General features: G+C 53.3%; 2 protein-coding genes across 11 annotated transcripts; one reads left to right on the top strand and one right to left on the bottom strand.

The window, feature by feature from the left end:
• Positions 1-14: 14 nt before the first annotated feature.
• Positions 15-14,802, top strand: ABCD4 (ATP binding cassette subfamily D member 4). Of its 10 annotated transcripts, none has more exons than XM_074824718.1 (19): positions 15-115; positions 321-445; positions 579-706; positions 924-1,063; positions 4,223-4,339; positions 4,610-4,735; positions 4,972-5,022; positions 7,173-7,267; positions 8,226-8,347; positions 9,178-9,269; positions 9,448-9,537; positions 9,813-10,018; positions 10,310-10,401; positions 10,614-10,650; positions 11,829-11,878; positions 12,158-12,210; positions 12,564-12,640; positions 13,809-13,936; positions 14,096-14,802. In XM_074824718.1, exons 1-19 carry the CDS (start codon positions 96-98, stop codon positions 14,189-14,191), a joined length of 1,845 nt encoding a protein of 614 aa, XP_074680819.1. In that variant the 5' UTR covers positions 15-95; the 3' UTR covers positions 14,192-14,802. The 10 variants fall into 10 exon arrangements, 8 of the variants coding, with proteins under 8 accessions (XP_074680819.1, XP_074680817.1, XP_074680821.1 ...); XM_074824716.1 differs by having other exon boundaries at positions 9,810-10,018; XM_074824715.1 differs by lacking the exon at positions 15-115 and adding an exon at positions 182-228 and having other exon boundaries at positions 9,810-10,018; positions 13,821-13,936.
• LOC141923466 (acetyl-coenzyme A synthetase 2-like, mitochondrial) lies at positions 14,749-27,133 on the bottom strand. Its single transcript, XM_074824713.1, has 14 exons — positions 26,803-27,133; positions 25,334-25,430; positions 23,891-24,090; positions 23,247-23,422; positions 22,205-22,357; positions 19,362-19,509; positions 18,781-18,918; positions 18,494-18,586; positions 17,999-18,111; positions 17,403-17,529; positions 16,619-16,746; positions 15,998-16,061; positions 15,533-15,654; positions 14,749-15,444 (listed from the first exon to the last, which is right to left on the bottom strand). Exons 1-14 carry the CDS (start codon positions 27,116-27,118, stop codon positions 15,268-15,270), a joined length of 2,052 nt encoding a protein of 683 aa, XP_074680814.1. The 5' UTR covers positions 27,119-27,133; the 3' UTR covers positions 14,749-15,267.
• Between the last annotated feature and the right edge of the window lie 817 nt (positions 27,134-27,950).

Here is a 27,950-nt window from a genome sequence, read left to right as displayed (position 1 = left end):
GGGCGGGGCTCGGTGTGAGGCTGCACGCGGAAGCGCTCGGCAACGCGGCGGAGGCTGCCCCGGCCCGGCCCGGCCCGGCGGGCGGCGCGGGGCTGATGCACGGCGAGGAGAGGGGGTGAATAGTCATGTCGTAGCGCCCGCGGGGGCGGGGCCTCGCCCGGGCGGGTCTGACCGCGCGCTGATGGCGGGAGGCTGCGCCGGGGCGGGGGGCGCCGGGGCCGGCGGCCGGTGAGGAGGGACCGGGCTGGGGCGGGCTCTGAGGGGGGGAGGTGGGCGCCCCGCGAGCTCACTGCCGGCCCCCGCGTCCTCCTCCGCTGCAGGCCGAGCCCCCGGCTGGACGGGCTGTTCCTGCGGCGGTTCCTGCGGCTGCAGGCTGTGCTTTTCCCGGGGTGGCCCTCCCCGAGCGCCCTCATGTTCCTGACGCTGCTCTGCGTCGCCTTGCTGGGTGAGCCTGGGGTGGTGGGGATGGGGGGGCTGCACCCCACGTCTGCTCCCCCTTCCTTTGTGCCCGCCCCCCGTCCCTTTGCGCTGTCACCGCTCTCTTTCATTCCTTTCCCGTGCTTGCCTCTTGCCTCTAGAGCAGCTGGTTATTTACCAGGTCGGCATCATCCCCAGCCAGTACTATGAGGTCCTAGGGAACAAGGACTTCTCCAGGTTCAAAACGCTGACTGCCGTCGCCCTGACTCTGATTGTAGTGAACTCCACGGTAAGACAGGCCAGAGGCTCCCGTGTCTTGGGAGGGGAAGGGAAAGCTGACCATAGCTCCTGACGTGATCCTGGTGACAAAGGATGTAGGCCTGCCCCATTAGGTAGCTACATGTGGGACAGCTCACTGGTACAAACTGTTGGGTTTTATTTAATTTTGGGAAATGCTTGTTCTTCTCACTCATCTCTTCTTGTCTGTCTTCTTGCCCTCGTTCCAGCTAAAAAGCTTCGACCAATTTATCTGCAACATGATGTACGTGAGCTGGAGGAAATCCCTCACAGAATACCTCCACAGCTGCTACTTCCAAGGCCAGGTCTACTACAGCCTGCACGTGCTGCGCGAGGACATCGATAATCCGTAGGCTGCCTGCGACTTCTCTCAGCCCCTTGCTTGGCTTCTCCTGGGCTGCTCTGCACCTTTTCCTGACTTCTCTGTGTCTCTGGGTAGGGGCTTGAGCCCTAGAAGCTTTTGCCATCTAGGCACAAATACCCTCTTCTGCCCTGGGTGGGAGGTGGTATCTGTTGCTGGGATCTCCTGTGACTGCTGGTCATGACGGTTTTAGGAGTAGGATGTTTCTGTTGTGAGGAGAACAGAGGCCCACTAGAACAGGGACCTGGTGCTGCTATAAAACATGCTGCGAACTCAACCCTTGACACTCGGTGTGACGTTACAAAGGGCCTGGCTGGAGTTGGACAGCGCTGCCTCTCCCTGCTTCACGCAGCCAGTACGTTAGAACAGTCCCTGTTGTTGTTCTCTTTGAACTTCAACCACCAGAGTCTCCAGCCGAACACACTTTTGTTTAGTTGGGATTTTAGTGGTTTTGGTAACCCATGGGAGCCACATCCAGGAAGGGCTTTGTTTTGCACTGTATGAGTGCTGCATTTCCCCTTTCCTGTTCCTAGGAAGGAAATGTCAGGGGCGACTTTAAATATGAGAGGAGAAGCTTTCAGTCCCTCCTTGCTTATCCCAGCCCACCCCAAGATCCCCTTCCAGTTTGCTTCATGCACTGTCCTGCTTACTGCAGAACTGCTGATCTGTGTGGGCTGTGCAGGGAAGGTTGAATCCCTCCCTCCCTCACAGCTGCGTGCTGACCCTGGCCTTGCAGTTTGGCCTTGCACACAGGACACTACTGTTGTAGTGTTAAAGAGTTAAAGATCCTACATCATGTGAGAGGTAGAGGCTTTTTGTTTTTCCTTCCAGAATTTAAAGAAGTTATTATTAAATACTTGCTGAAAAACTAGAAACCGGGGGATAACTTTTCCAAACTGTGTGGCTTTATACAGTTGTTTTGAGACCCCAAGCTCTCTTCCTTTGGAGGGGGCGTAGTCACTGCACTGGTGCCATCTCCCACGTTAGTGGCACCAGAGGAGACCAAGCCCAGGGTTCCTGTGAGAAATGGCTGTCTCACAGGGGCTCCTAACTGCTGCTAATAGTGGTGGCCTTAAGGAACTGAAGCAGCCTCTGTGCTTCTGCTGCCCAGTGCTCCTGGCTGCCTGTCCTTGCCCCTTCATTGCACAGCATTATGGTCTGTGTGGCTGCACAGTGAAATCATGCTGGGTATCTCGGGTGGTTTTTCATCTGTATCATTTTTCAGTCAGACACGTTCCCTGGCTGCTTCTGCTGGCCCAGTGCTAGGAGACAGCAGGAGTAAGAGCACCCAGCTGTGCGCAGGGGGAGCAGCAGTCAAGGAGGAGGCTTAGCTTGGGTCAAACAGCCCTATTGCCAAACATGAAATCACAGCTTCATGATGCTGATGTACTTTCCAGCTGCTGTCGGGGTTACTCCCACTCTCATTAAATGTTCATTTCTGATAGTGTTTTGCAGTGGTATGGAGTTGCAAGGAGAGGTTAAAAAGCCACGCTTGTCACCAAGGCGGTGCTTCCCAGGCAGTGTAGCACATTGTCTGTGGCCAGAAGCTCCTGCATGCCTGTCTTTTCCTTTGAGGGGGGGGGAAGGGGAGAACAGAGGCCCCTTACCACATGACTATCCTGCTCAGGTTTATTTTTAACCAGGGAGTGTGTTCACATTGTGCAGTGAAATGCATGAGATAACTGGGTCGGTCTGCTCTGCAGTGATAAAGCCAGCTCTCCTGACCTTAGCAGACCGAATGTGTGGGATTTCTGCAGAGTATTTTTCATTACCACCTTGCTTGTGCTCAAACATCCGATCTTATTGTTTAATGTCTGTTCTGGTGCCACCACAAAAATTCTCTTTATCTTGCAGTTCCCTGATGAGAGTTTTTTCCCTGCACCAGGTACTTAGAGAATGAACTAGAGCCACAAAGTCATCTGCCGTTATGCAGTGCAAACCAAACGAAGTGTTAGATGCATCATTAGCGTCATCCATGTAGAAGGAATGAAGAGTGGGTTGGGAGTGACATACAAACACTTGTGGCTCCTAGCAGGGTGTTTGAGTTTGATATTTATGTATTATCGTTACATGCTGCTTAAATAAGTTGTAAAAAGCAATATCCTGCCATGAGTCTATAGCACAACTTTAATCGTTCCCATAAAGTTATAATTTCAGTCTGAGGAAAATGAAGAATGATGTCTGTAAGGTCAGTCAGGGTGAGAGCTGCCCCAAAATTAAATCCATTGCTGTTGCAGGACTGCAAGAGGGTTGAGAGATGAATGTTGTTGTTGTATCTGCACTAATGCAGATACTCCACTAATGCCGGAGTCCAGCCTTGCTCTTCATTCTGGACTCCAGCATTCACAGTCATGGCCTTTCCACCTCTGCTTAGCATATCAGACTGAAGCCCTCATCCACGTGCTCCAGACAGATGAGGTGTCAAGGGTGCAAATATGCTGAAAACCTTTCCAGTTACCCTGAGTGTAACTCCTGCTCAGGAGTGGGACAGATGGGAATTGAGGGTCTGTCACCTGTGTGCCTGCTGCCAGTGGAGCGAGGAGGCTTGGTGTGCTGCTGCCTGCTCTTGTGGGATGGGGGTGGGTGGAAGCACTTTCTTCCTTGCAGCAAAGGGACCAGAGGGCACTCCATGCAGAGCGAAGGGACCAGCTGCTGTGGAAGGCTGGCTTTGATGGAAGCGTTTGCATGTATTCAACAGCTGGTGACAGCCTGGCCTGTGCCCTAGCCAGTCCTGGTAGCTCTGGTGCCTGAGATGCAGCACCAGTACTGAGGGGTTGGGGGAGAGTCAGTGGCTTTTGGTACTACAAGGGTCGGTCTAGGAGAGGAGTAAAGGACAAGAATGCAGGCCCTTTAGCACAGAGTTGGACAATGTTGTTGACCATGGAACAAGGGGTTTACACAAGGAACAGGGTGAAAGTAACAGCAGGAGCTGTTTTTCCTGGGTGCCAGGAAAGCCCTTGGGTGGGTCCTGCTGGGCCATGGAATTGTCCCCTGGGAGTCACAGCTGCAGGTCCCTCCCAGGCTGTTCACCCACACCCTGTCCTAAGTTAAGGCAGTGAAACAGCCTGGCTTGTGCCCTGTTAGGTAGTTAGTACTGATTCTTGCTCCTGGGCTTTAACAGTGTCAATGGCTCTTTGTGTTGAGCAGGGACCAGCGCATCAGCCAGGATGTGGAGAGGTTCTGCAGGCAGCTCAGCTCCATGGCCAGCAAGCTCATCATCTCGCCCTTCACACTGGCCTACTACACATACCAGTGCTTCCACAGGTAAGCACCCATCCTGCTCCGCTTTCATGCCTCTTTCCTGTGCTTTGTTTTGGAGCCCAGCACCCATGTTAGAGCTCCCCAGATGGACACTTGTACATGTGCGTGAGTGATCTCTGCACTCCAAAGATAATTCTGCCTTAGGGATGCTGGCCCCCAAACCTCTGTGAAAGGCAAGAGAGGTGACAGTTGAGGGCTCTGACTGCGCGAGTCCAAGGCTGCTGGGATGTCCTTTTGCTTGGATTATTAACTGACCTCTCTCTCCTCCTCTAGCACAGGCTGGCTAGGCCCGGTGAGCATCTTTGGGTATTTTGTCATCGGGACGATCGTCAACAAGGTATTGATGAGCCCAATTGTGTCTAAACTTGTGCAGCAGGAAAAACTGGAGGGGGATTTCAGGTGAGTCCCAGCAGAGCGGCGTTTTCACTGCCTCTTGGCAACTCCTGTGAAAGCTGCATTTTTGTCCCTGTTAGTGCTATGTACGCAGCTACTTCTCTTGTCCGTGACTTTCCCCACGCTCAGGGAAACCTACCTGTGCAGTGCTGCCCCAAAGCTCCATGTACTGAGCCCCTGCCACCCCTTTCACTGCCCTGTGTTGTGCACCATCCTGATGATGTTTTTTTCGGGTTGTCCAGGTTCAAGCACATGCAGATTCGTGTCAATGCGGAACCAGCTGCTTTCTACAGGTTAGTAGCAATCACAGTTGGGAGCCCAGCAGCACCTCCCCGCTTAGTGATGCCCAAACTCTGTTGAGCTGCTGCTTGGAGTCTTTAAGGTGTTTCACAGAAATGGCTAGAACACAGGAAAAGGGCCACGATTTTACTGTAGCTTGTGTTGGGGTGCCTGGTCAGTGGCAGAAGGTCGTTGCTTCTCTGTTGTCACGTGTCTGCCTTTGCCCTGGGCATTGGGAATTCATGCTTCCTCCAGGAATTTAAGCAAGCAGCAGCTGTCGTGTCTCTGGTGTTCCCTACCCATGATTTGTATTTGGCTCCTTCTTGCTGTAATGACTGAGCAATTCAAGTGTTGTGGTGCTGTCCCCAAAGTGGTTTGATTCAAAATCACCAATTTAATAAAGATTTATATTGACAGGCATGAAACTGATTTAAATAACTGAAATCAATCTTGATTTGCATTGGCAAGTTTGAGTTATTTCTTTGTGGACTGGTTGATTCTTACTGGTTGATGATAATTTTTCTTAATGGAGAAGATACTCTAATTACGTGCCCTTATTTAATCTGCAGTACTTTTCCTCACAATTTTGAAGTTGTTTATTCTATTACTAAGTAGAAAATGGAAAGTGAATTATTATACCAGAAAACAGAGTCTTACTTCAGTACAGTTCATTAGCAGAAAAGCTTCACTTGGTGGGAAACTAGAATTTAATTGAATTGCACAAAACCAGGCATTTTCATGGTATGAATCTTAATTAAAAATAAAGGAATTTTTTGAAAGATTGCATTCCTAGAATCCTGCAAGATGAGGAGCAAGTGGCTGGTTTTGATTGCGGAACTTCTCTAACTTGTAGAAGCTGTTAGATCTTGTTCTCTTGCACCTGCCTCACCATTGTTCTGGTAAAGGAAGAAACAAAGTCTGAGCACTGTTACCTTTTTACTTCTTTGGTTTCTAAGCTTTTGGCAAACTTGCTTTAAAAGTGAACTGAATGGGAGGAAAAGCTGAAACCAATACAGGAATCTCTCATCTGCAAAAGAAATAATAGCTCTGGTCCTTGGTGCCTTCCTCACCTTTAACTCCTTGTGTCCAAGGCTTTGTCCTTTCTGAATAGTCAGCAGCAAAGATTGCAGCTCAGTAGTTACCTGAGATGGGTTGTAGGGCAGTAATGCCAAACTGAATTCTAACTGGATGTATTTTTGAGAAAGAAAATGTATTTTTCTAAGAACCAAGAAACTTTAGACCTGAGGGTCTTCAAAAATCTTAATTTATACTTTTTTTGTGCAGGTCCTGGCCCTATCTGCTTGGGCCCTAGTGACTCTCCCCTTGTGTGGACTCTGGTGGGAGTGTGGGTGTGTGCTGGGCACAGGTGTGTGTTGGGTGGCAGGGGCAATAGCTGCCGCGGTAGGTGGGAGTCTGGAACGAGACCTGGAGTGCTCTCTGCGTTTTGCCACCTGAGGGCAGCCCAGCCCTTGTGGAAGAGCAGAAGAAGCTGCCAGGCTTGCTGAAGGTGGTGGTGGTTTATTGCTGAGATGTGCCTCCTTGCTCAGCCTGGCTGTGGGAGCATCACCACTCACTTGGGTGGTGGGTGACCCCCGATGCCTGCAGAGAGACCCCTGGGAACGGGGGGCCTGTGGGGTGGGGTCACCTGCACTGGAGGCTGCACTGCTTGGGGCTGGCTTATCCGTGTCCCACTCCTCTGGGGTGGGGAATGGGAAGAGGCAGACTGGGGCTGCTGGCCGTGCACATGGTGGTGGCTTGCTGTCACCTGGACTTGCCTCTGCCCTCTCCTTTCTGGCTCCAGCTGTGAAGCGGTGCCATCCCTCTCTTCCAACCAGGCTCTGCTTAGAAACTGTGTGACCTTGGATGTGTGTTGCTCCAGGCTCGGGCCTTGCTGACAGTGTCTGGCCTTGCCTCACCTCCTCCTATATGCAACAGCAGCATCCCCGGCTGCCGGGAGAAATTGCAGGGCTGCTTGTTTCAGACAGTTTCTTGGTGAAGCTCTTCAGGAATGTGCTCTTGGCTGTTCAGTTCCTGCTCAACAAAGGTTGTTGCTTGGAGGCTAAGGTGCCAGACCCTTTCTGAGCCTCAGTCCTAAAGCCTGTGCTTTGACCTCATTGCGGTGCTCCTGGGATGTCTTTTGGCATGTTGCAATCTTATTTTACAGGGCTGGGCGAGTGGAGCACATGCGCACGGACCGGAGACTGCAGAGCCTGCTGCAGACCCAGAGGGAGCTGATAGGCAAGGAGCTGTGGCTATACAGTGAGTGGGGAGCTTGGGGGGGTGTAGTGGGGTGTGTGGTAGCTCCACTGCAGTGGTCCACAGTCCTGGGAACCTCACTGCTAGTGCTGGGTTTTCTGCTCCTGCCTCTTGCTGCTGCATGAAAGCCCCAAGGGTGAACAGAGGGTGCCTCCTGCAGTCCTAAATGGGAATTCTGTTGTGAAAAAAACTCAGAGAGCAAAGTTTTGGAGGATCCAGCTAAGTCAGAAAATGCAAACCCCGAAAGGGGAATCTGCAGGAGCCTGTGCTTTTTGTGGGGCAGGTGTTCAATGCCTAGGAAGAGAAGGAAGGGCTTGAGCTTTGGGAAAGGAGAAGACTGTATATGTGGTTGGGAGCTGTGGAAACTTCTTTCATACAAAGTCTGTCCCCTGAAAACCTCCCTTCTCCCATTGTCACTGGTTCCAGGTTTGGGCATTAAATGACCGCTATCCACTATCAAGACAGCTCTTCCTCATCTCACGAGCATAGTGAGCTTCTGAGCAACATAAGGGAGGGAGAGCCCTGAACGCAGGAGTGTCTGGGGGAGTTGGGGGTCTTTCTGCCTGTCCTGTGCTCCAATACAGACTTCACTGCCAACCATCTTGCCCCAGAGCTTCCTTTTTGCCCTCCCTTCTGTTTCTTGCGAATCAGCCAGGCCCCTGAAGAGTAGAAACAAGCAGGCAAAGTGTCTTTTGCCCCATGGTGGTTCCTGAGCTCTGTGTCTAGTTAATGTTTCTCTGCTCAGGGGCCTCCCCCAGAATGCTCTTTGCTTGGCAAATGGATTTTCACCCTGGTGCTTGTGCTGTCCTGTGAAATGAGTTTTCTGTTCTAGTGCGTCATGAAGGGCTGAGGCAAGACCGTGAGTCTTCCTCTGACCAGGCTCATGGGTTGCACTTGGGCCTGGCTGGTACAGAGGTTCCTACCCTAACTCACTGTCTTCTTTCAATGTGCTTCTGCCCAGTTGGGATCAACACCTTTGACTATCTGGGCAGTATCCTGAGCTATGTGGTCATTGCTATTCCCATCTTTTCTGGGGTCTACGGTGACTTGAGTCCAACAGAGCTCAGCGCCCTTGTCAGCAAGGTGAGCTAAGGGTGATCTCCCAGACTTCATTGTGGAGGGTGAGTGGGCACTGAGGACGGAGATTTCCTGGTAGCATTGGGGCTGGGTGGCCTGCAGCTATTGACCTTCAGGTTAGACTGTCCCTGCCTATGGTGGCATGGAAATAGGAGCTTGGAGCCAGCTGGTATATGATTAACCTGGGGGTGAGAGCTGTCAAGGACACATCTGTGTAAGTGTTTCCTAGCTCAGAGCTCTCTGTCTAAAAAAAACAGGAGGTCAGAAAGCCTCTGGCTTTGAGCGGTGTGGGTGGGGATTGGGTCCGCACAGTGCTGCGGGTCAGGGTTGTGCCCTGGGCTGCTGCCTGCAGTGAGCCTGGCCACCTGCAAGGCTGAGCTGGCTTGCATTTGCCTTCCTGACCTTATTCGTTCCCAGATACTTAAAACCGGCTTGTGATAGAGAATGCAGAACTAAAAATAGCTAAGTGGGCTCTGCAGGCTGAGACGCCCTGCTCTGAGCCGTGTACGGTGCTGGAGCAGGGCTGGTGGCATGGATCTGTGCAAGCCTGCTGGACCCCAGGCTGGTGAGCAGACACTCTGCAAACACTATCCCTGGGTGGCAGGAGATGTGTCCACCTGGCAAAAACTGCTGTACTGAGCAGGGAAGCCCTGGTCCATCCAGATATGGTGATCTCCTTCACTCCCACTGCCCTGGGTGACTTCTCTACCACTTCTGCATCTTGCTGGACTGCTGACGTGGCCAAATGACTGGACTCCTTGTCTTGTAGCCATGGAGGAAGGTGCAGTGCCCCAGCTCAGCGCTGACCCTTGCTCTGGCATGTGATTTCTCCCTAGAATGCCTTTGTTTCCATCTACCTCATCGGCTGCTTCAGCCAGCTCATAGATCTCTCCAGCACTGTGACCGATGTAGCTGGCTACACACACAGGTGAGCTTCTCTTCAGGCAGGTCTCTGCAGCAAAGGGAAGTGCAGGACAAGACTCTGACCAGGTCTGTGCTAAATAAATGAGAAATGGTTGCTTGTTAGCAAGCGTGGACAAGTTTGGATATTGCGAGGAGGCTGCTGGAGTTGTCCTTGGCGTTCGTGCAACCTCTTGTTTGTCTAGGATTGGTGAACTGCAGGAGACCTTGCTGAGCCTTGGCAGAAAAAGAAATGATAACTACACAGAAGCCAAAGCCAGCTGGGATTTGGACGGGTGAGTCTCCTCTCAGCAACTGGCTGGCTTGCAGCTTACATGCCAGACTGTGGGGCTGTTGCGGGGTGGAGGTGGCCCTTGGTGTCACACGCAGCCTGTGGCATGCAGTTGGTTGTGGCACGCAGTGCTCACTGTGATTTGTCGTTACCAGGGTGTGTGGGGCAGGGCTGCTGTCACAGAGGCACAGGAGTTCTGAGGTGCCTGATCTTTGCCAGTCTCAGCATGATCACTTACCCCCAGATCTCTCCTCCTTTGTCTTGGTGGTGGCCCAGCAGCTGTTCTGGGGAGGACCCAGTGCCAAGCAACACAGCTTTTCTTCTGGAGCGAGTGACACTCTCAGTGCCATCCTCTGGCAAGGTGCTTATCAAGGACTTGAGCCTCAGGATCTCCCAAGGAAACAGTGTGATGATTGTGGGGAACACTGGCACGGGGAAGACCTCTCTTCTGAGGGTCCTTGGGGGACTCTGGGAGAGCACACAGGGTAAGGACTGCTGCTCACTGCAGCTTTCTCTCTCTCAGGACTGCGTTTGGAAGGTGGCAGTGTGGGGTTGTGAGGCCAGTGCCACCTTGTGATGGTGAATGTGTCACTGATGCACTGGAGCCACCCATCCCTATTGCATACTCTGCTCTGGCTTTCATTGCTTTGCCCTGGGTTGCACATATATACCCTTTCTGGGATTTTTTGGCTAATACATGGGGCAGGACTGCACAGGGAGCAATGGGGAGTTGCTGACTGGTACTGCAGGCTTGGCATGAGTGTGTCTCTGTGCAGGGAGCATCAAGATGCTGACCTGCTTTGGCCCCCGGGGAGTGGTGTTCCTGCCGCAGCGGCCCTTCTTCACTGACGGAAGCCTGCGCGAGCAGGTGAGCGCAGGGGCTGCCTCTACTCTGGCTGCAGCTCTGCTCCCAGCTGTGGTAGTGCCCTGCGAATCTGTGTGCTGCAGAAAGGCCTGCAGGAGGGAAGATGCCTGTGGCTGCTCCTTTCCTCACGCCTGAGTTCATTGCCACCGCCGTTGCATCTCTGATAGACTATGTCCGGCTCCTTCTGACATGGCTTCTTTTGCTGTGTTAAACAGGTGATCTACCCTCTGAAGGAGATCTATCCAGTTTCAGGTATGTGGAAATTCATTAGAGCAATTAACCAACCCTGTGGTGTCAGCTCCCTGTCCTGTACCTATTGCAGCTTCTCCCCTACCATGCCCCATCAGGAGCACTCATCCATTTTGCTTTTGTTGCTCTCTGCTTTTCCCTGGAAGATTTACTTTAGTGTAGATTAAGGTCAGCTCTGTTCCCTTCCTTTTGGGAGGGAACATATTTTCTTGATAAGAACATACTATCTTGATGCAATGAGGACAAACTGGCCATGCTCTGCATGTTGTGTTAGACATGATACATGTTGAGGCACCTTGCTGTTGGGATCCATCTGATCTGTCTGGTACAACCTGCCTTTGGGCAAGCCATGTTTGCCTTCATCTCATTTTCCATCCACCTCCATCTTTCACTGTTCCTCTTTTTCAAATGGCGTCCCAGGGCCTTGCATGCTGTCGAGGTCAGACTACGTGGATCCTTTCTCTCTCCTGCCCTCCTCCCAAGCCAGACCACATGTGGTCTGCTGCAGTTTGCAGATGTCCCAGTTTAAGTTTCTGAGTGAAGCAGTGTTACATGCTGCTTTCAAACACTTGGGAGTCACAGTCTTGCAGACAGTAACTGCAGCCATCAGCTACTGTTGTGGCTCTTCAGCAGCTTCAGAGAGGTCCATGGCAGATGCACAGCTCTTCTGCTCAGCTTCCATAGCTGCTGACTGCACCAGCTCAAGTGTATGTTCTGCTCCACAGCTGGTTCACCCTGAGATTTTTCCTGTCCCACATAGGATCCTTTTGTTGGCTGTTACCCGAGCCCTGCTCCCATGACTCCTCCACCTGCAGTGTACAGTGGGCAGTCAGCCGTAAGAGCAACTGGTGGGCAGGGCCTGGGCAATTGAAGCCTGGATCCTTGTGTTCTGGCTGTGTCTGTCTGTGACCATGGACTGAGCCAACTCTCAGGTGTATCTGTGGAGTCCAGCTACCTCCTGGCATGCTGCTCACAGGCATGGTTAATGTTCTTAAGGAAGGTCAGTCTTTGGGAGCTGTCTGTGCCAAAGCTCAGGACCTGATATAATTAAGTGGTTGAGTCAGCTACACTGGACCTCAGGAGATCCTTCAGTCCTTCCCTCCTGCCCCACCAACGACTCCTTGCAGCAGTGGCCTCAGAACACATTGCCTCTGCTTATGCTTTACTGCTTTCTCCTCTAGGGTCTGCAGATGATGAGAGAATTGTGCGATTCCTGGAGCTGGCTGGGCTGGTGAGTCCCTGGTGGTGGTGCTGCCTTCTCCCCTGGTGCTGCCAGCTAGGGAACAAGGGATGAGGTTTTGTGGCAGCACAGTATGACTGTGTGCTGGACACATGGGGACATTGTGTGCAGCTGGGACAGGACTGTCCATGGGACAGGCAGAGGAGGGGGGGATATGGAGCATCTTCAGCTCAAGCAGGAAAAGAGTAGCAGGAAGGGGGTGGTTGTGCTCAGGCCCGTGGGCTGACAAGGTTGGGGGCGGTGTTCACAAGTCTGCTGTGCTCTCTGCAGACTGATTTGCTGGCGAGGGCTGGAGGACTGGACAAGCAGGTGGACTGGAACTGGTAAGGGAGCTCACCGTTGGCATGATCCCTCTAGGTGGGGAACACTTCTAAGCAGATGCACATTGCTGCTGGACTTAAGAACACCTGTGTCCAGCTGTGTCCTGTGGGAGGTGGGCAGTATACAGGGGTAAAGCCTTCATGCCCCAAGCGTCAATGCCAGCGATCACCAGCCATGCTGCTCTGCAGGCAGCTGACTGTGCACAAGGGTGCAGAGCCAGTCCCAGTGTGGAGGGGGGCACAGGGGACACACAGGGACAGTTGCTTGCTGGGGTCTCTGATATCAGCAACCATAAGCTCTTTAGCAAATGAGCTCTTTTTGTTGAGGTAGCTTTTGAATCTCTACCCTGCTGCAGGTATGACATGCTGTCCCCAGGGGAGATGCAGAGGCTCTCGTTTGCACGGCTCTTCTACCTTCAGCCAAAATACGCAGGTGAGTGAGTGACTGCAAAGGAAAAGGGCGGGGGGCGGGGGGCAGGGGGGAAAGGCAGGGCCAGCTGGTACAGAGACAGCTTATGAAATCCCTTCTTTGCTTAGGAACATGCTTTGTCTTGGCCGTTATTTTAGCAGTGTAGCATGTAGAGGCTTCAGGGGTGAAAATATTTCATTATCTGTGTGGAGTGTGGTCAATCAAGAGACTGTATGTAAGGCATTCTCTTAGGGAACTAGTGATTAAAGTTCTTGGCCCAGATCTGATAGCACCTGAAGAAGCACCCTTGCAGCATGCTCTCCAGTTGCCATGTAGAGAAGCATGCATGCAAGGGAGCGTGCTGTCAGCTGCCATACCTGAAGCTCGTGAACCTCTTTAGGGTCGTGGAAGCAATGTGGGAAATGTAGCTGTAACGCAGCAAAAGAAAACAAGAAGCACTGGGAGAAACGGCGCTGGGAGATCACAGAAGTGGCTCCCGATAGCAGATGGGGCCAATTCCTTTGCACACCTAGTTGCTAGTGACTGCTGGGGGCTGGGGGGAGGCTGTTGGAGGACTTGTCATGAGGGCCAGGATGGGTGTGGTTGAACAGAGCTGGTGTTGTAGAAAGTAGCCACATGTAAATACCTCTCTTCCCCTGAAGCCTGTGGCATGGCTCAGTGCTGTCTGGGCAGAAGGAATCTGTGGATTGCAAACTAAAAACTGTGGAGATGATATAAACCAAATTGAATTTATCTGCTCCAGATCTGTAGTATTTACCCTTATCTGACAGGGAGGTGCCTCAGGCTGTCCAGGATGTTCCAGGTGGGGTCTGGGCTGGAGGGACTCACAGGCTGCTGCTCAGCCTGGCACTCTGGCACATGGCCTGCCTTGAGAAGGTCGCATCTTGGCTTTCACAGTGATGGGAATGAGGCAGTGACTGGCAGCTGAAGGAGAGGAATGATGTAAACAGTGCTGTTTGGGTAGATTCAGGGGCTTGTGGGGAAGGGCAGTTTTCCCAGTTGACTGACATGAGCTGTACCAGAGGAAAATAAGAGTCCTTAGGCTTCTCCTCGCTTGCCTTCTGCAGAAGCTCTTGGTGAACTCTGGTTAATATGTGAAATGTTCTTGGCAGTTGCTGTGCTTTTGCCTAGGGGGAGATGACTGGTCAGAGAGGATTTGTGGGGCTTACAGCTTTTCTCTCAGTACTAGACGAAGCTACCAGCGCCCTGACAGAAGAGGTGGAGCATGAACTGTACCGTGTGTGCCTTCATCTGGGCATGACACTGATCAGCGTGGGACACAGACCCAGCCTGGAAAAGGTGAGATAGGGAGACAGTGCTCCACACCTCTCTGGTGGTGACAGGACAGGGGAGGTGGAGAGTGTCCCTGGTGAGCTGAGACTGAGGCTGGAGAGTCTCACTGTGGGAGGACATGACCTTGTAGAGACATCCCTCAGTTGTTGTGTTATTGAATTGCAGTTCCACAGCTGGATTTTGAAACTTTATGGGGAGGGAAGATGGGAGCTCACTCGATGTGAGAAGATGAGGCGGCTCCCAGCTGGGGAAGAATGCTGAAAAACATGCCCTTGTCTGGCCAGCTGCAGAACCTGCGCACACATGGGAGAGCTCTGAATAGCAGACATGGAGCTGCCAAGCCAGCAGCTGTCAACAGTGGATTCATCCAGTGCAAGACCAGTTCTGGATTTAGCTGGTGGACACAGAGCTAAGTCTGAATTCATGGTGTAGGGTTCTGCCAGGAGCAGACACATCTATGCCATCCTTCTCCCAGCCCCCTTCTGCTGCCTCCCTGCCTCTCATGGGGGAAGGGGCTGAGCTGCTAGGCTGCCCAAAGAGAAGATGCTGCCTCATGGGGCTCGTAGAAACAACGGACAGAGGAACCTCCACTTGTCCAGGATGCAGTGGTGCAAGGCTAGGATGCAGCCTCCTGTTCTGCCCTCTGTGCCTTGCTGGCACCTCTGTCTCTTTGATATACAGCTCTGCAGAACAGACTTCTGTACCTGTGGCTCTGATGAGGGTTGTGCTCCCCAGCAGGAGTCAAGGGATGCACTGTGAGGGGAGGAGGATGCTGGCACAGAGAGGGGACATGTCTCTGTTCTCCTTATGACACACAGTTGCAGGTCAAAGGAACATTTTTGTATTAAAATCTGGGGCCTGTTTTCCAACAATTTTTGTGGAGAGGGTCAATATTTGTTGACCAGACCACTGCATCTTTTCCTTCTGGGGTTTGCTTTGGAGGAGATGGCAATGGTCCTGAACTAGACTATTGCTGAAGAGCAGAGCAGGGGTAGGAGTGATATACCTATCCAGGGCTGGGCATCCTGCCCTGCTGCTACCTCCACAGCTTCTGCAAGGCACGAGGAGCCCCAAGAGGGCCAACTCTGCTTTTAGGGGAGGAAACAGAGCTTGCTTCCCCTTACTCTTCTGCCTATGATGAATCATGTTCTCTCCCCTGCCTCCCATAGGTGTGTGGAGACAGGTTTTGAGGGTCTCTGTGTTGTGGAGAGGTCACTCAGGCTGCAGTGGAGGTATGGGCTCTGAGCACTTACTGGCTACCAGTTGCTTAGTGACATTTCTGGGCGTGGCCCTGTTCTGCAGTGAAGGAGCAGGAGGTGGCTGCTGGCAGAGCCAAACTAGCAGCTCTTGTGCCCTTCCACTAGGCGCTTGCAGCCCTCTATGATCTGCTGCACAGCTTCATGGTCGTCCAGGGTGGTTAGGTCTCCAAGCTCACTGGCCTTGTCCTCCACGATTTTCCTTAGCACCCGACGCATAATCTTCCCTGAGCGTGTCTTGGGCAGCCGGTGTGTGACCTGTGATGGGGATGAGCAGGGGTAAGGCTGAGGGAAGGGGGTTGGCCAGGCTACCAGGGTGGATGTTGGACCAGCCTGCACGTGTTACCTGAATGTACTCCGGAGCCGCATACTTGGCGATCTTCTTTGAGATCAGTTCCCGTAGCTCAGCAGCAAGAGTCTCCTGCGTGTAGCCACTGTCCTTCTTCAGCACAACAAACACGTAGGCTCCTGGCAGAAGGACCATCAGGTTACTGAGCACTACACACAGCATGCTCCTGAGCGCCTGCCTGGACCTAGGGCCAGGAGAGGTCCCTCTCTCCTGGTAGCCTCAGGGGATGCTCTGTAGCCTGAGCTGTAAGTGCTTTTGGCCATGGTGCTGCTGCTGCTGCCTTAATGCAAAGCCCAGCTGGCCTCAGGCGTAGGTTGTTATGGCTGTGCTGAGATCCCCACTAACATGCTGTATGGCGTTGGCACAGTGTTGCTACCAGGGGTGGGTGTGACAGTGCCACTTCCCACAGCAGTACAAGAGCCCCGGGAGAGACATCTCAGGGGAGGCAAGCAAGCATCTTACCTTCTCCCTTGATCTCATGTGGGTAGCCGATGACAGCAGACTCTGCCACTGCCATGTGGTGATTCTGGAAGAGAACAGGGCTGGGGTTTGGCTCGGTGCTTTCAGCAGGCTGGCTGCCACCTGGGATGACCTGACCTGGCTTGGCTGCTGCAGCCCACAGTAGTGCGGAATGATAAGGAAGGGCCTCAGCTGGTCTCAGCCATTTTTCCTTCTTGGCTCAGCAGGTCTGTCTGCAAACACAACTCTTTCCACCTGCCCCTGGCTGCTTTAGGCTTGCACTTTCTAGACCCTGTTCTGTGCCTCCACGTTGCTCCATCAGGTCCCACAATCTTTACTGGCCTGCAGATGCTCTTCCTTAACATGCTGGGCTGCTGCTTTGGGAATCACCCACTTACAGCATCAACTTTATCGGGCTTTGTCCCTGCCCTGCTGCAAAGAGCCAGAATGGAAGGAGAGGGGGTGAGAAGCTGTTCCCACAGCCAGGTGGTGGGTCCAACGCTCTTCCCTGCTGCTACAGCAGCAGAATGTTTCTGTAGGTATTCCAAAGAGGTTTCCCTGAGCACCACAACCACGCCTTCGCTGTCCCCTCATATGGCTTTACCTCCCACCCACACCTCTTACCACAACATCCTCCACTTCTGCAGTGCCCAGCCGGTGTCCACTGATGTTAATGATGTCATCCAGCCGTCCTGTCAGCTGGTAGTAGCCCTCACTGGTACGATACGCACCATCCCCAGTGAAGAAAAACCCTGCAGTGGCCAGAACCATGCATGGTCACTTGTTGCAGTGAGCATGTGAGCTGCTCACCAGCTGCCCTCTCACCTTGCCCCATTCTCCTTTCTGTTGGCACCAGGGCTCATGTACTCTGCTCCTTCCTCAACTGCTCAGAGTGAAGGACTAACCTTCCTTGTTAGCCTTCTGCCTCTGTTGGTACCTGCTCTGTCACCAGGCTCCTTCCCTCATTCTGCAGTGTGCAGGCTAATGCCCAGCCTGCCTTATCACCACAAGCTAGGAGCACTTTGCTTCAGTGCAGGTGCCTGTGGTCCTGCTGCTTCTCCCCTTTGCTTCATGTCAAGGCACACACGCTCAGTGCCTCTGGATGAGTGACAGAAGCTGACAGGGTTTGCAAAAGATTCACCAAGAGGCCTCTCTCTGCTCGAGGGGACTGGGAGCAGAAGGACAAATCCACTGCCCTGAAAGCATATGTGATCCAAGGGGGAAGGTTGGTGAGAGACACCCATTCTGAGGGCAATGCGGAGGTATCGGGCGTGGGGAGATGAAAGGCCTCAACACTGTGGAGGGTCTGCGAAAGAACAAAGCAGCAGTACTAGCTCTCCTGAGTTCTGCTCCTGTGCAGAAAACCAGCAGGCAGACCCAACCATACCCAACCAAACGTTTTCCTTACCTGGATAAGGAGTCAGATAGGTTTCCAGAAATCTCTTGTGGTCATTGTAAATGGTTCGTGCCATACCTGGCCAGGCTTCTGAGATACAAAGGGCTCCAGAGATGTTGTTTTCCAGAAGGACATTTCCCTGTAGAAAAGTTACCTTTTAGTAACCATGGTTGACAGTACTTGGGATGTTTAGTCAATGCCCATTTAACAACCTTGTGATGGAAATGTCAGGGAAGGCAGTGAGGAGAGTCCTGTGCCCCTAACACAATGGGACAGGCTCAGTCTCTCCCAGCAGATGTCTGCAACTAGCTGCCTACCACAGTGGGATGCAGGGCCCCTGCAGGGAGGCTGGCTGTCCCTGCCCAGCTACCTCACCTTGCAAAGACATGTGCCAGGGAACCCAAGCACAGCTTGTCTTGTCAGGACAGAGCAAGCTAGAAAACAGCTCAACTTCTGCACTGGTTGAAGGAACAGCTTCACTGTTCACCTGCAGAGGTGAGCAGGAAAGATGCGCTTACAGATCTCCACTCCCATCAGCAAGTACACACTGCAAGCGCCTGGGGGAAATCAGGCTGAATGAGTGCCTGGGCTGCAGGTTATAAATGTACCTTGTCATCCAGGAGGGAGGGTCTGATCCCAAAAAAGGGTCTCATAGCCATGCCTGGAAGGATTTCGGCACCAGGATTAGAAGGACGGGGAGATATACAGATGCCTCCTGTTTCTAAAGCAAAAGAAATGGTAATGCTCATCAAAGTCAGCAACAAGAGGAAAGCCAGGTAGCACTGCTTGGCTAACAGCCTTTGCCCTGGCCCTCACCGCACCCTGCTGGACCACGGGCTGGGGCTGGGTTTGCCAGGGAGCTGGGGAAGGCTCTTTGCAGAACGATGATCCTGCTCATTTAGTTTAGCAGAGATCTGCTCCCTACTGTTAACTCCCCTGTGTTTCTCTGGGTTAGCTTTAAAGGCCATTTCCCTCTTTCATGTTTTGGTGCCTGTGGCCCCTTACGGCATTGCTTATACAAGAGTGTCAGTAACAACCGTTCCCACTTGGCCAGCAAAGCCTGGGAGAGCAGAAGCTGGAATGAGGGGTCGTACGCATCTCACCAGTTTGCCACCACGTGTCCACTACTGGGCACCGTGTCTCGCCGACCACGCGGAAGTACCATTCCCATGCCTCCTTGTTAATGGGTTCCCCCACTGCAAGGGGAAAGACAGGGGGACAGAGCTAAAAGATCAGGTCAAAGACGCAGCTTCCCAGGGCCTGCTCAGAGAGCACCCCACAAACAGCGCAGTCTCCCGACTTCCCACTCTCATATTCTTGGCATTTGTGGGAAGAAGCACAACCTGATGCCCAAGGATTTGCTGCTGCAGCCCATGGCACCAGCAGTTACCTGAGCCAAGCACTTTGAGAGAAGAGCGGTCATACTTCTTCACCCATTCATCGCCATATCTCAGGAGCAGGCGGATGGCAGTGGGTGCCCCGTAGAACTGGTTAATTTTTAACCTCTCCACTGTTTCCCAGTAGCGGCCTGGAATGGAAACAGGGCCAGTAACCACACACACAGGTCCTCCCAGCCCGAGACCAAGATAGAGGGAGAGGAGGTGAGAGCAAGGGCTCTCTAGCAGTGCCTGGACCCTCAGCCAAGCTAATCCCATGCTGCGAAGGACTAAAGCAGTCCAGGAGCAGCAGTGGCCCCTTTTCTTCCACATCACCTAGCTCTGCTACTCTCCCTGCTGCAGGGAGGGACAGGGAGAAACAGCTTCACCACTGGAGAAGCAGCAGTGGCTTCCTAACCAGATGAAAAGACTCTTCCTCTCGCAGCTCTCTGCTGGGCACAGCCCATGGTCTGCTGCTGTGGCAGGAGAACCATTGCTGCCTGTGTCCTGGCATCAAGCCACCAGCTCCCTGCCTGCTACAGGTCTCACAGGGTGGCTGTGGCATGTCCCAGCTCCCCTGAGACACCTCACTCACCAGGGTTAGGATGGACAGGAGTGCTCTCAAAAAGGACTGTGGTGCCACCATTGCAAAGTGGGCCATAGACCACATAGGTGTGCCCTGTGATCCAGCCGATGTCTGCCATGCAGCCAAAGATGTCCCTGTCCTGGTAGTCGAACACATACTGTGCAAGAGAGGAGAGACAGTGAGGGGTACAGCCTGGGCCTGTCCTCCCAGCAAGGGGTACAACCGGGAGCAGTGTACGCTCAGCCCTAATGTTACTGCATCTTTCTATCTTTCCACTACCCCTGCAGGGACACCTTACTGCAGAGAGTTTTTAAAAACATTATTAAAAAAAAAAAAGTCAGGTGCTTTACGAAAGTGGAGGAAAACCCAAACCACAGCCAAATTTGCTCTTTTTCAAAGGAGAGAGCTACAGCCTTTCCTTCTTTCTGCTGGTGTCTAGACAAGGCTGATACAAGTACCTTGTAGCACCAAAATGAGAGAACTTTTAGGGTGAAGATGGTCCCTCCACACCTACAGGACCACATGGAAGGAAAGGAGTTGTAGGCAAGGGCAATGTGGTGAAGGACTCCATGAGCCACCCCCAGGCACTGCTGGGCTCCAAACGCACAGTAAGCACTCAGTAAAACCATGAACTCAGCAAGGAGCCCATTGTAGGAGCACTGAGGCAGTAAACAGAGGGACTGCAAGATGCCTCAGCCAAGAGCCACCCCCGCTTGCCCGCAGGAGTTGGTACCTCTGTGCCTCAGCTGGGTGAGTGCAGCCCTGTGCCTGAAAGCAGGCAGAAAGCAGAACAAGCTCCCTGCAGAGAAGGACTTGTGGGTATTAGTGGATAGAAAACTGAATATGAGCCAGCAATGTGCGCTTGCAGCCCAGAAAGCCAACCATGTCCTGGACTGCATCAAAAAAAGTGTGACCAGCAGGTCAAGGGAGGTGATTCTCCCCCTCTACTCCGCTCTCCAGGTGAGACCCCACCTGCAGTGCTGTGTCCAGCTCTGGGGCCCCCAACATAAGAAGGACATGGACCTGCTCAAGCGAGTCCAGAGAAGGCCACAAAGATGATCAGGGGGCTGGACCCCTCCCTTATGAGGACAGGCTGAGAGAGTTGGGGTTGTTCAGCCTGGAGAAGAGAAGGCTCCGGGGAAACATTATAGCAGCCTTCCAGTACTTAAAGGGGGCCTACAGGAAAGATGGGGAGGGACTCTTTATTAGGGAGTGTAGGGATAGGATGAGGGGTAATGGTTTTAAACTGAAAGAGGATAGATTAAATTAGATGTACAGAAGAAATTCTTTACTCTGAGGGTGCTGAGGCACTGGAACAGGTTCCCAGAGTTGTAGATGTCCCCTCCCTGGAAGTGTTCAAGGCCAGGCTGGACGGGGCTTTGAGCACCCTGGTCTAGTGGAAGGTGTCACTGGCCATGGCAGGGGGGTTGGAACTAGATGATCTTTAAGGTCCCTTCCAACCCAAACCATTCTGTGATTCTATGATTCTTCTTCCCGCTGCCCCATTTATTCCTCAGAATACCCTTGGCTGCAAGGCTGGATTATGAGGGAGCGATGCCTACCCTGTGCAGGGCAGGACTGAGTGCTGTCAGACTGGGAGTAACACATCCAGCTTCCTCAAGCACTATCCTTTGTTTCCTCTACTCAGCAATAGGAAAGCTCCCTGGTCTCCCACTAGCCCATCACTTCTTGCCTTCAGCTCTGGTATCTGCTGTTTTGGACCTTCCCATCTCTTCCTGCAGCTCCCTGTCTGCAGGCTGCCAGCTGGGGACTCCGGGTCCTCAAGTGCTCCAGGGTGCTCATAATGGAAACTTCCCCCACTTTCTCTGTCTCTTTTTAACCGAGTAGTGAATTATGATAGCAGCGGTCTGCCCCATCCAGCTGAGAAATCTGAGCGTGCCAGCCCTTTGTCACAATTTCCAGCACTCCTGAGGACTAACATGGCCACATGGTGCTCATTCCCTGCATTGCCATTCTGGGATGGCAGCCCTGGCTCTTGCAGACCTGATGGTCTCAAAAGGGTCACATATCATGCTGGGCACAGCCGTACTGACAGGTTAGCTCACAGGAAAACCAAGGGCTTCTACATGCCACCTGCACACACCCCAGGAGGTCTGGCCTTCAGCACTCACAGCTGACAGAGAAGACCCAGCCAGCCCTGAGCTTGCTGTCTCACAGGGTGTGTGGTCTGAGGCACTACTGGAACTTCAGCCACGCACAAGGAGAGCCAGACCCAAAGCTAAGGCGCTGTTCAGAGAGGTTGTGTCCCTCACAACCATTCCTGCAGCCAAGTGCAGCTCCATGCTGTGCTCAGTGCCCTTTTATCCAGCTCTGTTAGAGTTTGCTTTGGGCATGCTCGGGGTTAAAGGCTTCCATCTTCCCAAAGATGACCCACACTCTTCAGGTATAGACCCTTGGTCTTGAGGGCATTCATCACCCCTCCCAGAAGCACTGCCTTCAATCTCCCACCTGAGTTGGGGTAGTTACACTTAGGGAAAGCAAGCCAGAGGTTTAAGGAGCAAATTTGCTTCTTCCTCCTCCCCCAGTAATATAAAATCACCCTTGCAAGGCTGAACATCCCACCCAATAATTCAGTCTAGGATAGGGCAGTGAAAGAAAGAAGAAAACCAAGAAGGTAGATGAGAGGAGTATGTTTGGGAGGGCCTGCTCCAGAGTATGTGCCGGTCTTCCCCACTACCTGTAGGCAGATGTGCTCTACTGGGCTGACACCCTGGGAGGGCTTCCCAGAGACTTTGCTCTGGATAAGGATGAGCTCATGGTGCAACAAGGAAGTTCTCTGCACTGCCTATGAACTGCTGACTCATGAGTGCTCTGTGTCTGGGATCCATTACCTTGTGTGTGAGAGCAGCAAACAGCAAGTAACCAGCTTGGGAATGAACCAGACCCTTGGGTTTGCCGGTGCTGCCTGATGTGTAGAGAAGGAACAACATATCTTCACTGTCCATGGCAGCAGGCTCACAGCACGCATCCTCCTTCATCATCTCCTGCAGGAGAGAGAACTGCTGTCTCACAGGGTCACACAGGCTTCCCTGTGTTGTCCCTACACTTGCTTGTGCACCTCTTCCCCAAGCTTCCCACTGAGCACCTGCGCCACCCTGCTCCCCCCATACCATCCTCCCGCCTCTGCACCTCCGCTGCCCCTGCTCGCCAGCCTGAACTCTCTTTCGCCTTGCTGAGCTGGCAAACGCTCTGCTCAGCCAGAGCAGACCTGCTGAGTAAGAGGCAGTTATTTTTATGCTGCCGCTGCTCTGACCAGCACAGAAGTCTTCCAGAAAGCTTTTCTAGCACTAATTGCTTGCAGATGGGATGAGCAGAGGCGGGGAGACCTCTGTGCAGCTCTGGAGAGCTAACAGAAATGCACAGCAGGGGCTTACCTCTTCAGAAACAGTGCTCCATGCTGGCAGCCTGGCCATCCTGTGTGCCACGACTAACAGGCACGCAAGCAACCTCGCTGCCTGCTTCCTTGGACACAGGCTGCCAGTGGCGCTCACAGAGGGTCTGCCAGCAGAGCAGTGTGTGACAGTGCAGTGGCAGTCGAAGTCTGGGCTCACAACGTGTCAGCCCATGTCTGGGTTGTTTCTAGCCCCTGCTCCACCCTACTACAAGCCCTGGTTTGCACTGCCTGCCCCTGACAGTACAGGGCTGGTGCTGTGGAAAGAGCCACCAGTTACCCATCCTGACAGTTCCTGGAACTGTCCGGAACTCGTGTGCAGCTCCAGCTGCCGCTTCTGCTGCAGGACAATGTCCCCACATCGTGTCAACACCAACAAAACTGTCATGGCCAGCCAGGACCCTCTCTCCACTCCCTGTCCCTGATGCCAGAGTGGGCACATTGCCCAGGGGAAGCAGCAGTAGTGCCAGGCAGCCTCTCACCTCCTCCAGTGGCACATCCCGGGCTGTGATGGGAAACTTGCTGTCGGTCCTCATGGAAACCAGAACCCGTTTCACTCCTGGGCACTGCTTCACAGCCTGGTCCACTGTCTTCTTTAGCTCAATAACCTTGCCACCTCTCAGCCCCTGGTTCACTGTGATCACTGTCTCTGACTGGGCTGCAGAAGGCAGAGAGCCCCATAAGCAGCTCTGCCCCTCTCCATCAGTCACACAGCAGTTTGGCTCCACTATGACCCTGCGCCTCTCCCTCTGTCTCCCAGCCCTTGTTACTCATGGCCTCCATTTAGCAAAACCAGCAGCTTTGCATCTGTTTCCCATTCATTCCTGCCTGTGTTGCATCCCCTCAGAGGAGATGCTGTATCCCGGCCCTTTAGTCCCTTGAATGAAGGAGAGAACCAGTCCACCCCATGGGCTGGAAGCTATTTAGTGAGCCCATGCCATTTCCTGGGGTGCTAATCCCTGCTTCAGGGACATACATCATGGCAGGACAACCTCAGTTAGCCCAGGGAGTCTTACTCAGAAACCCTCTGCCTTTTCACAACCCTGAACCCTCCAGCTGCCGAACCAACAAGCTTAGCACTGTCCCCCAAGGGAAACAGGTGTCCCTGTTACCCGCTGGCTCTTACCATCCCGGATCCTGTCTGCTAGGGACTCTGCACTGAACCCGGCGAACACCACAGTGTGCACAGCCCCAATACGGGCACAGGCCAGCATGCTAGCCACCGCCAGTGGGCATGGGGGCATGTAGATTGTCACCCTGTCACCCCGTTTCACCCCTTGCCGTTTCAAGGTGTTTCCCAGGCGGCATGTCAGCTCCAGCAGTTCCCTGCCCAAAGAAGCAATGGCACAGTTAGAGACTTTCCTACAGATCTTACCTGCTTGCATAAAGATGGGGGGCCCCAGAGTCACAGGTACACAGCTTACATCCCTACGCACCCTAACCTCCCCACTCTGGAAATCCATGGGAGAGTTGTAAAATGTCAGTGGGAAGGAGAGGAAAAGACAATCACTAACATGGGCTGTTATTTATGGAAAAGAAATAGATCAGAATGGCCTCTGTACAGAGCCTGACACTCTCACTGGGTAGCATGAGAAGTGAGCCATATGGCCAGCAATGGCTACTGGCAATTCCCCTGAGTCAGCAAGCCCACAACACCTCAGCTGACTTTCCCAGTGACAGCCTGCAAATTTCTTATCAGCCTGTACAACTGGAGCAACACACTACCCTGCAAGGCTGGAGGCTACACATGAGGAGTTAGTTATCTTCCCCCATGAAAACAGGGCCCCGTGCTTTGCTAAAGCTGGGAAGGTCAGGTCCTCCAGAGCTTGTGCCCACTAGTGAGAACAACAGCTGTAGGAAAGCGGTGAGCAAAACAATGTTTCTCCCAAGAAGACTCCCTCCAATAAACCAGGGCTTGGCTGTCAGTGACTCATGTCATGGAAGGGCTGTCCATGCAGGGAGACTGGCACGGGTGGATGGTCGTGTTTGTCATGTGAGGTCTGGAGCTAGAGAGGACAGAGGGACTTGGTCTGTGTACAGAGGGATTTAAGTGGATTCTGCAGTGGAGACTCAGAGTGCAGGCAAATTGAGCTGGAAGGTGAGGGACCCCACACCAACCTAGCAGGGTTGGACAGGCAGTCCCCCCAGAGAGTCAAATCCAGCAGTGTTGCTGATGTGCAGATGAGCATGGGACTTCCCAAAACCCATGCGGCTATGAACCTGGCCTCTCTTGCAAACCATTCACCTGCAAGTTTAGACACCAGGAACCTTGCTGGGAAGGCACATGTGTGTGACTTTCCCATGTGGTCTTACCTACAAGCATTGCCATGCTGCAATGAGGGGCTTGCATCTGCCTTCTTGGCTAGAGTAGGGATCCTTTGGGGCCCAGAGGGTTAATCAGGCTGAAGTCTCAGATCAGCACAGACAAGCCAACGGCCACCATACTGTTGATCTATCTATGTGAAGGGATGCTGCATCCCCTCACATGATGCACATCAGCAGATCAGCCCTGTGCAGTGTTCATGCATGCTGCAATGCATCTCTTGTATGCTCAGAGGTAAGTACTGACCTGTACGTGACACGCACCTCCTCTCCGGGTTCATCCTTCTCCCAGATTAAGGCCACTTTGTCTGGAGCTATGTGGACATGTCGGTCCAGACAATTCACTGGAAAAGACGACCCAGTCTCATTGCCAGAGCAATGCTCAGCACCTCTTAACTCCCATAAAACCAGTACTGGCAGTCCCATTTCAGATCAGAGTCAGGGCTGTCTGAGTCTTTTCAGCATTAGCCTTGTGCATCCACTGAAACGACCTTTGTGGATGCCAGCCAGCAGATCACAAGCACCGTCCCAAGCCCGTTACACTCCTCACTGGTCCAACACCTACCAGTTCCCATTATCAGTTTCCCTCTTAATTGCAACCTAACACAGTCCAGAGCAGAAACTGCCTGAAGTCCCTTTGGAGGTCACATCCCCAATGCCCTCAGAGGCCCTGGCAAACATTAACTCAGCCATTACTCCACCCAGCACTGCCTTGCAGCTGCCTCTGGGGTGGACTAGGGCAGTTTTTTAGTGGTGGTGCTCCTAAATAACAAATGTAGGATGAAGCAAAGCTCTGCACAGGAAGGCTGCAGGGTGCATTTGTCCAAGATGGAAGGAGAGCCAAGGCCAGGATCACACGGCCCCTGGCTTTCCAGGGACATGGTAGGCTGAGGCTTTGGCTGTAATTCTTCTGAGAAAAGTTTCACGCCTTGCTGGCAGCTAGTTTCCTCAGAAGCCTTGTTTCCCTCTGTGTTTTCCTTAAACCTGCTAGTGAGGTCATGGGATGATGCAGCAGCCCCAGTTTGCATACCAAAATGCCTTTTTTTCCTGACCATTTTTAGTTTTCCAGGAGAGAAAGAAACACACATGAAAGGGGGAACAATAAGACCTCAAAACCCAAAGGCAAGTAACTCCTGCTCTCCTGCCCAAATGGACTGTATAAGACATGATTTCAGAGAGATCTGTCTCGTATTTTGAACACTGGGACCAACAGCGCTGTAAGCAGGACACAGTGTCACCAGCCTCTATGTCTGCCCCTGGTAGCCCCCCTAAGGCAGTAGCCCCAGCCCACAGAAGAGCCTACCACAGCTTTGGGGACTTCCAGTACCGCTCATTGTTCCTGTATTTTGCTTTCTGCAGATACATACTGCCTTTGCTGGGCAAGGATAACCTGCAATGCTGCCCACTGAACGCACAGGCTTCGATGCTGTTGCCTGTGGTCCTGCAGAACAGAGATGCTGCGCTGCTGTGGGATCCATGGAGGCTGAGGGAGAGCAGCCTGGCTCCCAGCACACTTCGATCCAGCTGCAACCTCTCCAGTGACACCTGATTGCTCCCCTAGAACCAGCCACATCCTTACACTATGGCCACTGCAGAACCAACCAGACCTTCTGGGGATCCCACTCACTTCCACCCTTTAACATTGTGCTCCTCTGATCTGCTCCGAGGGGCACCCACAGGCACTTGGTGGGCTCCCATGTCTGTCTCCCTCCTTACCTGCCACGTTCAGCTGCCCACCCAGGAACCAGGAGACCCTGCCCTGGCGCAGGTCGCAGTCCTGGACAGAGTGGAAGGGGGTGATCCAGGTAAGCCGGCTTCTCCCTAGCGCTCCCCAGAAGGTATCCCCCTGCTCCACCGACACCTTGTACAAGCCTTGGTGGTCCTTGGTTCTGGGGAAGGCGATGGCTTCAGGCATGTAGGCGGTGAGGGGCCCGTGGCTCCAAGCTTGGGCAGCCGCTGACCCGAGGGGGCGTCTGAAAGCCTGAGGAAGAGCTTTGGGGCAGCAAGACCTGGCCAGCAGCCTGGCCATCATTGCAGGACGCCGGCCTCTCACTGTGAAGATGGGTGCCTGGAGCCCTCACAGCTGCTCAGGACACCTGGCCTGGCCAAGATGGGCCCCTGTGGGAGCTGGGGCTGACTAGACGCGAACGAGCTCTCCCGCACAGGGAGCCCAGACGCCCCTTCTTCCCTGCCTCATTCCTCTCCTCCTCTCTTCCAGAGCACTACAGAGAAAAAGAAATTCAATCCCTTTAAGGGAGGGGAAAGGGGTGGCCTGTAGAAATATTTGACTGAAAATAACCTTCATGCTAATCTGAGTCCTGACACCTGCTCTTGAATGGGAGCCAGATTCAGCGGGTGCCCGTGCTCTCCACAGGAGCTGAGATGCCCAAGCCAGATTCTACCAGTCTGCTCCCACTCCCACTCTCCCAGGGCTGTGCTACGTCCCCAGACACCTCTGCTTTCCCCCTAGTCACCTCCCTCTACTCATCCCCATCTCTTTTGCACCCCACAGCCCCCCCCCCCCCCCGACTGCAGCCCCCGCCCCGGTCCTCCACTGGCCATGAGGGCAGCCTGGGACAGCTCATCTGGAAAAGTTAGGGTCGCCTCCATGCTAGCCTTGTGTTAAGGCCCATTCCTTGCAGAGCACTGGCTGTGCAGTCTCTGGTAGGCCAGGGAAGGTTTTTCTCCTGCAGCTGTCTGCTGCAGGAGGGGGATATTGCATCCCATCCCACCTCACTGCTGGGGGACCATCAGAGCTGTCCCCTCCAGCAAGCTGGGCTGGGCTCTGTCTCCTCACAAACACTCCAGACAGGTCGGGGTGGCCATGGTGGAGCAGGAGGTGGTGGTTTGGCATGAAACACTGC

This window comes from Strix aluco, chromosome 4 (genome assembly GCF_031877795.1).
Source record: "Strix aluco isolate bStrAlu1 chromosome 4, bStrAlu1.hap1, whole genome shotgun sequence".
In the NCBI taxonomy this organism is placed as follows: domain Eukaryota; kingdom Metazoa; phylum Chordata; class Aves; order Strigiformes; family Strigidae; genus Strix; species Strix aluco.
This window is presented reverse-complemented; position numbering and strand designations above follow the sequence as displayed.